The 12720-nt window shown below is 35.1% G+C and overlaps 1 protein-coding gene across 1 annotated transcript in view; it reads left to right on the top strand.

Moving 5' to 3' along the window:
• Nucleotides 1–230: 230 nt before the first annotated feature.
• Nucleotides 231–12720, top strand: part of LOC149770919 (uncharacterized) — a 62081-nt gene continuing 49591 nt past the window's right edge. Inside the window, exons 1-3 of the mRNA XM_089948988.1 lie at nucleotides 231–391; nucleotides 6153–6932; nucleotides 9244–9507. Of these exons, the coding sequence (XP_089805114.1) occupies nucleotides 322–391; nucleotides 6153–6932; nucleotides 9244–9507 (1114 nt within the window). The 5' untranslated portion in view covers nucleotides 231–321. The remainder of the gene's footprint in view (nucleotides 392–6152; nucleotides 6933–9243; nucleotides 9508–12720) is intronic.

The following is a 12720-nucleotide window of genomic DNA, read 5'->3' as shown; positions in this document are numbered from 1 at the left end:
GTGAATGAAATTGTGGCGTAAAAATGGTTGCGGCACTTACTTAATGCATTGACTATTAATTTTGCTGTTGCCTATCATATATGAACTTCATCAGTTTTCACAAGCTGAGCTAATCAGATACGGGAATTCCTCATTATTAGGCTTTTCACTGAACTCAAATATTATAATCTTGTACACATAGTCTGATTAGTTAACAAAGCCTGAAATTAATCATAAGGATATGTAGATTATTGTTTGCTATTTTTTTGCAGTCCACGCCTGATGTCAGCACTGTGTTAGGTGGAGAACTCGTTAAACCCTATTGCACTTTAGAACTACATCATGGCCACTGCAGGAGCTAAGGAGACTTATTGCAATTTGATCAAAGTGGAGCCTATGATAATAGAGAAAGGTATGTGTGTTATATTGTGTTTTGTTATTTAAAGTCCGACATGCATAGTGAAATATTCTGGGGCCCTGAGTGGCCGAGTGATCTAAAGCGCTCACCATTACAGATCACTGCTGTCTCAACTGTCTGCGTGGGTTCAAGTCTCTGGCTTGGCCAATGTGGGTATGTGAGAAAGCTTGCCAGTAACTTCTCGTGGGTTGGTGGTTCTTTCTCGGGTTTTATCGAGTTCTTCCTCCACCACTGATTCTGGCTGCCATGTATAGCCTATCTTGTGCTGAAAATGGTGTTAAACCCTTCAACAACAAAACAAACATTGTAGTGAAATATTCCAGTGTAATTCCATTAGCACCACGGAGTAATGACATAAACATATTACCTATTAAAGACCGAATCTGTTTGAGAAAAGCCAAATTAATGCACAGGATATCTCATAATAATGCTCCTGAATATTTACAATCACTATTCCAGTATAGGCTACATGGTAATACTCCCCACCTGTGATCCATGTCTACCGGACAGTATAAAATTCCCAAACCAAATTAGGAGTTATTTAAAAAAAGTTTCCAATACTCTGGAATTTTGCTCTGGAATAGTATTCCAGTTGAGATTAGAAATGCCCACTATATTTCCTTCTTCCAAACCCAATATATCCAGTGGCTTCAGAGATGCAGCTAAAATAAATAAATTCCTTTGTATGAGGAGGTCAAGTTATATTACTTAGGTCATCATCATTATTATTATTATTATAAAACTGAGCCTTGAGGGACCCCTGAATGACAATTGCGAGTTTAAGAGTTAATATTGCCAATGCTTACTTGTTGTGACCTTTGGTTTAGGTATGATCTAAACCAGTTTAAAGAAGGATTGTCAAATCTGTAACAGTTCAGGTTTTGCAGCAGAACTTCATGATCAACAAGATCAAAGGCTTTCTTGAAGTCAAGGAAAACAATCCCAGTCATATGTCCATTATCCATTTCCGTCAGCCAAAGATCAATTAATTTGGTAAGTTCTGTTTGGCACGAGTGGTACTTTCTAAATCATGATTGCGCATTATGAAATAGAGAGTAGGTTTCAGAAATTTATAGACCTGAATGGCTACATGCTTTTCAAACAATTTTGACAATACAGGTAGAATCGATATTGGTCTGTAATTCCCTGGTACTTTCTTTCTCCTTTCTTAACTCATTCAGCCCCAGCACTGTTATCAGTATCCCTGCTGCTATGCCCCAGAAGCACTAAGCTGTGACTAGCTGCTTGTGCCCCAGAGTTTTTACCTGTTTGAAAAATTCTGAAAACATCGTACGCATGCATTCACTCTTACCTTAATTTCTCTTCTTATATCCAATTAAAATCCACAAAACGTTCACCATTTATTCAAATGAATTTGTCTACACAGTGATGTATTTTATTTTTTTCCTATTTGTCCAAGTCTTTCACAACTTATTTAGACAGTATTTACAAAATTACGTGCAACGTTTATCCGCAAGTACTCTATCATCATCGCTGTCAGCATCCTCATCTTTGGACGATTCAATCTCAGAAACTTCTATGTCTGAATCTAAATCTCACAAAATATCCAACTGACGAACATATCTTTCCTCAGCTTGCTCAATATTTTCGAAATCAAACCCGAGAAACTCCTCAATTTTACTCTCATCAAAAATCACTCTTACGTCTGCCATCTTTTATGATTTTTAATGAACAGAACACGTGTAGTTAAACCTCTCTCAAACATTAACCCTTGGCTTCTGAACAATTAAAATTTCCACAAATGAAAGTAAAATCATTTCTGATTGGTTTAATAGTTTTTTAGTTCTTGGAATAAACCCATTTCTGACCAATCAGAGACATAGTATCTAACACACATTCATCAGGCCTCGAGACGGGATCGGCCATTGAATGCAGTAAACAATTCATGACTACAGGCGGGATCGGCCAATGAATGCAGAAACCGGATCACGCCTACAGATGGGATCAGGGCCAAATGAGTTAAAGATAGGTGTAACCGTTGCACATTTCAGTGTTTCTGGAAAATTACCACTCATTATACTGAAGTTTATGATATGCATTAGTGACTTTGTTATTACTGGTGCAGCAATTTTAAGAAATTGTGGACCAGTACCATCCAGTCCAGAGGATTTGTTAATATTCACCTTAATTAGCATATCAAAAACATCAGCTTCACTAACATTAGCTATTGAAAATTAAGGAATTTTAGTTCTTGTAAATGATAGAAGAGCATAAAGTTAAATTGGAATGTTAGTCTTGTTCTGAATACTATTACTGGAGTGCTTATGAAGACATTGTTGAACATTTCCACAAATGTCTTATACAGCTGTTGCTAATCCTCATTTTGCTTGAGTCTAGGGAGAAAACAACTGTTCCTGGGTGGGTTCAGCTCTTTTAGATGATTCCACAATGTCTTGGTACTCTTACTTTCATCAATAGCCTGTTTATAGTAGTTTTCTTTTGCCTTATCTATCAGGTGCTTAGTTTCATTCCTCCACTTTCTATAGCTTTTCATCTGTTTTTTTCTTGTGGAAATTATCTCTTAGGTGCCTAGCCTCATTGATCTCAGGGGTAATCCACTTGGGTGTAATTTGGTGTTTAAACCTTTTTATTTTAATTGAGGCATGCTTGTCTAAGGCTGCATTGAACATCCGATACCATTTGTCTAAGGCCGTGTTGACATCAGCAATATTGCAGACTGATTGGAAGGGTTAGCAAACTAAATCATTTAAGAACATTTCCTCATCAAACTGTTTAAAGTCCCTGTATTGTATTTCAATGTGCTGACCATGTTTAGATGATTTCAAAACATGTCTAGTCATACAGACTGGGTAGTGGTCACTCAGTGTGTACACTGGCACATTAATTTCACTTATGTTTTCAGGTTTATTAGTATAGACAGGATAAATGATAGTAACACTTTTCTCTGTTACTCTAGTTGGGTGTTAATTAATTGAGTAAAGTTGTAAGTGTCATTGTTACTTATCCATGTTAATGGTGGAGTTTTCATGTAGTTAATGTTAAAATCACCTGATATGATAGTTTATACATCTTCCTTTAGTAATTAATTTTTTAATTTGTACCTAAAATATATCAATCCAATCAGCTGTGGAACTAGGTGGCCTGTAAACTGAACATAAGAGTATTGGCTTTGATTGGGCAAGGGTTACTTCAATCCAGATACTCTCTACCCTAATAGTCTCTAGATCAACACGGCTGTTATAACTAATGGAATTGTCTACATAGAGAAGAATACACCCACCCATGGATACCCTGTCTTTTCTTTCAGAGTTGAACCCCTGTATTTGCAGAGCCAAATCATCAGTATCATCTGAAAGAAAGGTTTCACGTATATCTAGAATATTGACTGATCTAGTTTGCTGTAATATTAATTTAATCTCATTCAGTTTAGGGAGTATGTGTTGAATATTAAAGTTGATTTACTTGCAGATGATTAAGTATTGCTAGTATTGATGAACTTCATGATGATAATGATGGTGATAAATAGTTGAATGTTTTGAAAGGTTCCATATTGATAATCATATGATATTGGTCTTGAATTTCACTGTGGAGCAGTAGTTTTGAAAATTAAATATGAACTGCGCAAGTTAGTCTACTGTCAGGGCTCATTTTTACCTCTATTTGTTAAAGCTGATGACACATTTTTATGCATACTGTAGAATAACCTTGTTATCGACCACAGCACCGTTCATAATTTAGATTCCATTAGATTTGTGAGATGTGAGATGTCTTGCCTTTACACCTCTGATATTGCAGCAATAGACAGAGTTTGTATGATCAGTAGATGACACATGTTCTCCACAGCTCAGACTCTGTCAGAATATGCGGTTGTTTTGAGTCATTTATACCTTATTACACTGACTATGCACATTTGTACACATGACTTGATACTTCTCTTAAGGTAGATTTAAATCCAATCATACACACAAAGTTTCAAATGCACTTAATTGTGATGTCATATGTAATTGTGAAGCTTGCCAAGTGCTGCCTTGCAACATAATCAGGCATGTGATCCATCACTGCCAACAACATATTCCTTACTCTTTCCTCATACATTGTTAAGTCTTCATATTCTGTACAAAATAGCCATTTTAGAAGAAATAACGCAGCAAATGCAAAATAGAGTGTGATGCAGTTATGAAAGTGATTTATCCATGTGGCATTTGACCAGCCTGTCCGGACACTGATATCATCATAACCCAGTGGAAGTAACCCACCATGAGAACAGCTGACAATACAGATGGACTATGCAGAAGTTTACATTGTCTACTAACAGGGATTTTCATTGAAAATACTCTGAGTAGCTCATTTACAGATGTGTTGAGATATACATTAGGACAGGAACATATTGGATGTGTGATGCATTACTCTATCTTTCTATTTTAGTTATTGGGTGACTGATTTGACCCCCAACCCAATTTTTTCCTTCTAAGTGCTAAGCAACGGTTTCACTAATGAAGGAAATACCTTTGTTTGCTCGATGAACGAATAAGGTGTTAGGATCTCAATGATGCCCAAGTTATGACAAAAGAGCGAAATCGTTCGATGTAGGGATAAGGTGTTAGGATCTCAATGATGCCCAAGTTAGCAGAACGATGTCCCAAGATGGATGGATAAGGTGTTAGGATCTCAATGATGCCCAAGTTATGATACATGAGCTATAGGGACCTAATGCGAGGATCTCAATGAAACCCAAGTTGTAATACAAGAGCCGAGTCCCTGATGAGAAAAAAGATTAGGATCTCGATGATGACAAAGAAGATAAGTCCCTTTATGAATGCTCATGTTCTGTCAGCTACATGTGTACATTCGTATTTTGATACTAATTGAATGTGCATATTAATATAGGGTGGGAATCTATAGTTTCTTTGATGTGTCCCTGATGCAGAGTTTTTGGGGGTAGGGATAGACACCAGAGTATCAATCTGTTTGTTGGCACTTAGTTTATTGGTGACTTGTGACAATTCTTAGCTACCATGGCATTCAACTTGGAGTTAAGATCACCCAGCCCCACTAGCCTCACTCTGATGGTAGTGATCAAAACTGTGAGAGTGTTCTCACAATCAACACCCATCAAACTATTAATGATCCAAGTTTTATGTGTGTATCTAGAACCATATGTAGACTCGTATGACCATACATTTGACAATCTTCTTCAAAAATGATTAAAAGCGGGACAAATATATTTACCAAACAGAACCATTCACCTTATTATCAATATGTATTCTTGACTAGGTATAGTACATATAGTATTGTTTTAATGAGTACAGTACAAAGGTCAGTATAATATATACTTAGCTTAAAAATACTACATAATATGTTTACTGGTTCCATGTTACTTCTGCTGCAAATCTGTCGGGTAATAATGATAATAATAATTAATAATAATATTAATAATAATTATTAATAATAATAATATTAAGTTGTTGTTGATCATGGTGATGATTAAACCATGACATGTGATGATGACTGTATTGGTGTTTATCATTACAGCAGTTGACTACGTTTAAAGTTATATATATATATATATATATATATATTTGTCCTGAATACCAACTCTTTTGTAATTTATATAAAATCATCCCATCACCTTACCTCCCCCTGCATGACAGTGTTAATGATGAGGGTTGTGATAGAACAACTACTATAATGATGGGTGTGTTAAAGTTATGATGGTAGGCTATTGCATAAAGTCACAAATATAATCAAATGCATCTTTTTACTTTTTCTACAGCCAACCTTTACCCTACCGGTCTCTTTGTGTCTGGTGACATGCTGATGGTCACAGACAGGAATGAATGGAAAGTCTGGATTTTCAGACACCGGGATGGAAAGTTACTGGCTTCATCAGACAGACTTGAGTCAGAACCCCGTGGTATCTGTCGTAATAATAGCATGCAGATTTGTGTGACCCTTGGGAACAAGATAGAAATCATGTCAGTACAATACACTGGTGACACGGGAGTGATAACACGCTGCAGGACATTGCATGTAAATACACCATTTGATTACTGTAGTAGAGTAGTGCAATGTATGGATAACATTGTTGTATGTGGTAGGAAACCAGATTACACGTTGTGCTGGTGTTTTGTGTCACTTACTGATGGACATACTGACTCAGTTCATGAGGTCTGTAAAGGGTCTTGGAGCCACTTGACCACAAAACATAACAAGGTTTATATCTCGTGTATGGCTAGTCGTGACTCCCCTGACACAGGTGTATATGGATATGATATTCAGAATCCCTGTAAACAGCCAGTTGTATACAAACATAAGGAACTGATGTGGCCCATGGGTATAACTACGGATAAAATGGGATTTATATTTGTGTGTAACTACTACCCTCCCTGTATTTATTATTTGACAAATGAATGTAAGCTAGTGACCATATTCAGGGAGGGTATGCCGGAATCACGACTCTATGACATATTCTGGGACCAAGAAATTCTGTATGCCACATGTGAATGGAGTAATATCATCACTCGATACAAAACAGAATATTCACATCAAGAAGGTAATTAGCATATTTCTTCTTGTATTACCATAAACTTGTACATCAAATTATTATAACTTTGATTTTATGATGAACAAATTTAAAAGATGTAAACATTTATGAATTTTAAAGAAAATCAAAACAAATATATTCATCATTTTTAATTTTAAATAACGAATTAATAAAATATTATGTGTTCTAACATATAATACTTATATAGTGTATCCAAATATGTTCATTGTTAACTAATATGCACTTTAAAAATCATCACAAAACATACAGAATAAATGTATTGCTATAGAATTTTGCAATGGAAAATATACTTATGTCAAAAAGCAAATTAATGCAAATATAAACACTCGAACGTTCTTCAAAGAGAGGAATAGGGTAGAATTGGATATTGGAAATTAACTGATCAACTTGAATGTTGCCATAATCTTCACATCATGAATAAAAGCAATTTTGAAGTTGGTTGCTTTGATTTCCATATAGTTGACTGTTTTACTTGTCAGATCATTTTATTAACACAAAATTAGGTAAGTTAGCTCAAAATGTTAGTATAAGGGTTAAACACAATTGATTTCATATGGCTAGACATTTTTCAGTGGCAGATCATGCTGAATAAGGAGATTTCTTTATGGCCTGTTGTTATATGTTTTTTTATGAAAGAGAAACACTGTTATCACGAGTTTAAGATACTCATTTCTGGTAAGTAGCATATAAGATGGCAAAGAAAAAAGTTGTGTCTGATGGCGAAAGCCATTTAGATTGCTTAATTCTGTATAAAGCAGGAAGTGGAGCATACAGACTGTACAATACTTGTGATTAACTCTAAGCATGTTACATTGCTTCTTTTTGTGACATTTTTCTAATTGTCTAGTCTTTGGTCTAGCAATGATTTATATCTAGCATGACCATTGTATAAAGCAACATTTTGCTGGAAAACGCTAGAGCATCCTGTTTTAAATTATTTGGCAAATTATTATTTTTGGTCTGTTTTTATTCTTTACTTAGAACTTAGAACTTTCTTTATTGGACCTTTTTCCTATCCTTATGCAAACTGTATAACATAATAAATGAATACCACATCGGTCACACACCATGCTTAATACAATTTAGGTAGCAAAGTTTACTGGGGATAAAAGAAAGAGAAAATAGTTCATTGATAGTTTGACAATACTAGAGCATGGCACCCATGAGACTCACCCAATGTATTTATTCAAAAGCATATTTTTATACTGGATGTGAAAGAATATAGTATTTACAAAATTTTGACAATAATTACTTGCAAATATTGAATTAAAGGCAATTATTTGCAAGAATGAGTATATTTTGCAGATTAGGTAGGCAGCAGCCATATGAATAGTATTAGGCATGTTATACATAAATTGTGTAAACTGCAGCCAGACCAGGTACATGGCAGCCATATGAATAGTATTAGGTACGTTATACATAAATTGTGTAAACTGCAGCCAGACCAGGTACATGGCAGCCATATGAATAGTATTAGGTGTTTATACATAAATTGTGTAAACTGCAGCCAGACCAGGTACATGGCAGCCATATGAATAGTATTAGGTATGTTATACATAAATTATGTAAACTACAGCCAGACCAGGTACATGACAGCCATAAGAATAGTATTAGGTATGTTATACATAAATTATGTAAACTACAGCCAGACCAGGTACATGGCAGCTATCTGAATAGTTACTGCCAGCTAAGGTACATGGCAGCTGTGCAAATTAGATCGGTCATACAAGTAGGCAGATGGATTTTCTATAAGTCTTCAAACAGAGCCCCAGCAGAGGGTGGGTGGGAGGGGGTGGTGAGTATCAAGAATTTACTAGTGATTTCAAGAAGTTCAGAATTATAAAAGCATTTCATTCACAAGTTCAGAGTTTCTTCAAGCAAATTTTATTTTTATGTGCTATGAAATTTAATTAAATTTTATACAGCAAAGCAGCATGAATACAATGACTATAGACATGACACTGGTCAAGAAATGTTCTTGTTCTCAGACTGAAATCTTATATCTGTATGTTCTTGTTGTCTTTTAGCTTGCTTACATCATAATTTATACTGAATTAAAAGTTATTAATACTGTAATGATTTTACTTTCTATTGCCTAACGTATTATCTGGTAATATTGCTGAGGTAAACTGAGCTGAATCTTTAAAGAAAATACCAAAATAAGCCAAATATGCAGCATTACAACTGTGTGAAAATTATTAGAATATTTAGTCTTGCATGTGCCTACGTCTAAGGAAGTAAATACTATTGACACATAAATAAACCTCCTTTAACATTGATTTAATTTTCTGGCTAACAGTCTTACCTCCTGAAATACTCAATATGGATGACAGGTTTCAAAAGCTATACAGAGAAGTACTTGCAACTGGAAAGGAAAATGTCTACAACATTAGAGTGATGATTGTAGGGAATCAGGGTGTGGGAAAAACTTCTCTCACCCGACGCTTGCTTGGAGAACAAGTCAAGGAGAATGAGACAGAATCAACAGAGGGAATTGAGGTGCATACCAGGTGCTGCCAAATAGACCATGCCACAGGAGAATGGGAAAGAAAGATTGAGACAGGTTTGTTGATTGATGTTTTACTACAGAACCTTGAGTATTACGACTCAGTTGTCGTGAAAATGTAACAAGAAAGAGCAAAGACCATAAAGTTTTGTAAAATTGAAAATATAATTATTTTTCTAAAGTACAAAGTGAAATGGTTAAAAATATAAGTTAATGTATGGTGAATGAAATTCTAAATGTCCTTAATTTTCGATTAAGTCTAGTAGTATCCATATGAATGAGTTTCAGTGGCATTTTGAATGATGAATGGTAATGTAATGATGTATCAACAATACCGAAAAATCACTGAAGTAATCCCAAAATGTCTTTCAATGAATTCACTGTAATCATAATTCAGCTATAATTCCAGAATTATCAAAGCACTTGTAATTACAAAGAATAATCAAATTAATTAAATAAATAATCTCAAAATAACGGAATAACTTCCTAGAATGGTAATATTGCTGAGAATGCCTATTTCTCGGAAATTCAGCTCTTATATCCAATTCATATACGGAACAGATAGTGTCTCATTGTGTATTCTAGAATGATTCAAGGTTGTAAACAAGACCAGCTGAACTGTTTAACATTGACTAATCAGGAACTGGGTCTACTTCACCTTTCCAAACTCATGTCCTTGTCAGATTGAACTTTATGAATGAGTCTGTTCACTTGATATATGACTCATCTTTCAAGTGCAGATTTATGACTGAGAACATAATTAGTATTTCTAGTCATTTGTAGTGTATTGCATAGTTTTATTTCAAGACCTTCTCCCAGAGAAAAGTAGAATATAACTGAATGAAGCTTAATATAGTATCGTACAGCAATGGATATCGCACAGTATACCATGGTAGAGTACAGTATGGAATGGTATGGTATATCATAGGATATTTTATAGTTTATTATCATATCCTATTGTATCATATGGCATGATATAGTATAGCATTGGGGTGTAAAGTATTTATAGGATAATAAATCTGTGTAGGAAAATAAGACCGCCTTTTTGTAAGCTATACTGCACGACATAGTATATTGGTGTAATAAGGCATGGTGTTGTACAGTAGAGTACAGTATAGTATCCTGTAGTATTTTTCATGATTTTGTAAAAGATGTTTAAATTTGTGGCTTTGCCTGTCAAAGTTTACAGCCAAACTTAGTATGCATTTAAATTGTTGTTCTAAAATAAATAAATTCCTTTGTATGAGGGCCTCAAGGTAGATTAGTTTTTAGCTAATTGTATTACCCTCTTGCAAAGTCACTCCAATCAAATGTTTTCCTCTCAAATATCTGAAAACACTATAGAATACATTGCAGAAATAAGAATGAATGAAATTGTCCAGCTGCACATATTGATATACTATCAAAAGGGTGAGAATGCATTTTGGTACTACTGCCTATGTGTCAAATGGCATAGTACGGATATAGTAGAAGAACGCATATGATTAAACCCATAAATTGGGAATTTACTTAATTCTTCTATGATACCATTTGGCTGACTTGTCCATTGGCAAAGAAAAACATGTTTACTAATAATTTTAGTAGCAGTAACTGTAAACACATACCTAAACATCTATTTATCAACCCTGTGTGTGTGTGTGTTTGGTTGTGTTATTTGGATTTTTAAGGTAGCTTTAACAATTTTCAGTCATATCGCAGTGATGTCTGCATTGTGCTAGTTCATAGTGAGGTCTATCACTGGGGCATCATGCTGCCAACTTGTAGCATGATGTCACAGTCACATTATCCTGACACCAGGCTGATCAGTCCTAACACCAGCCTCTTAATGTTGAGAGCCTAGCGAGGTAGCTGCTAGTAACGTTTTATTAGGTCTTTGGTATGACACGACCAAGGTTCTAACCCATGACCTTGTGCATCCAAGGCGGACACTCTATCCACTTAGGCCACCAGAGCGGTGTTTTATCGATTCACATAATTTTACGTTCCTAACATCTTAAACTAGACCATATTGATGTACGCTATGCCCTGCAATGGATAATCATTACAATTTACAGTCATGAATAAAGAGTATACATATAGAAAACAACAAAAAGGTAAATAGTGTCAATGCAATCGTTGGTCTTTTGAATGGTTAGAAATGGTTAAAAACAGTTTCAAAATAGTTAACATATATGAATACAAATCAAAAACCTGACAAACTGAATACTTACTTTGTGTTTTCCACCAAAATAGTAACATCAGTGAAGGGTTAAAACAATACTACCACCCATCCGATAAATTAGAAGCCTGTCAAGATCAATCTCTTATGCCATGATTTCATTTGAGGGCTCAAAACCAAAGGAAGCCGATGCTGAAAACTGTACAGTCTAAAAAAAATCAAATACTGGAATCACTCCTTTATTTGTGCCTGTCTCGTGTACAGGCGAACTTAGCAACTAGACCTGATAGTCAAAATGGAGTTGGAGGAAGAAGTGAAATCACACTTCCATAACTGGAATGCTTAAATAGTTTTGAAGCAGTCATGGGAATAGGATGTCATTGGTGATGATCAGTGCACTGAATCAGTGAACCTTACAACCTCATGAATGGATAATTGCAGCTCACGTGACAATGAGTGAAATATCAGACAAATTATCAGTGTTTTTCAGAAAGCTGGACTTAATTTTGCAGTTTGTGGATTATTTTCCTAACAAGCATTTACCATGAGACTTAACTGACATGATGTCGATGCTTTGGCTTTCTCTGAAAATCAGTGACTTGATGTCGATGCTTTGGCTTTCTCTGAAAATCAGTGACTTGATGTCGATGCTTTGGCTTTCTCTGAAAATCAGTGACATGATGTCGATGCTTTGGCTTTCTCTGAAAATCAGTGACTTGATGTCGATGCTTTGGCTTTCTCTGAAAATCAGTGACATGATGTCGATGCTTTGGCTTTCTCTGAAAATCAGTGACATGATGTCGATGCTTTGGCTTTCTCTGAAAATCAGTGACATGATGTCGATGCTTTGTCTTTCTCTGAAAATCAGTGACATGATGTCGATGCTTTGGCTTTTTCTGAAAATCAGTGACTTGATGTCGATGCTTTGGCTTTCTCTGAAAATCAGTGACATGTGAGCTTTAATACTGGCTGCTGTAATCTCTTTATATACATAATGTTTCTTTAATAGTAATACTTCAAAAAATAGTTCTGATTGTATATACATAATGTTTCATTAATAGTAATACTTCAAAAATAGTTCTGCTATTTGTTCAGCTTCTCATAGAAGAAAT

The sequence above is a fragment of the Sinohyriopsis cumingii genome, unplaced genomic scaffold, assembly GCF_028554795.1.
Source record: "Sinohyriopsis cumingii isolate HCF-2022 unplaced genomic scaffold, ASM2855479v2 utg002217l, whole genome shotgun sequence".
Classification (NCBI taxonomy): Eukaryota; Metazoa; Mollusca; class Bivalvia; order Unionida; family Unionidae; genus Sinohyriopsis; species Sinohyriopsis cumingii.
This window is presented reverse-complemented; position numbering and strand designations above follow the sequence as displayed.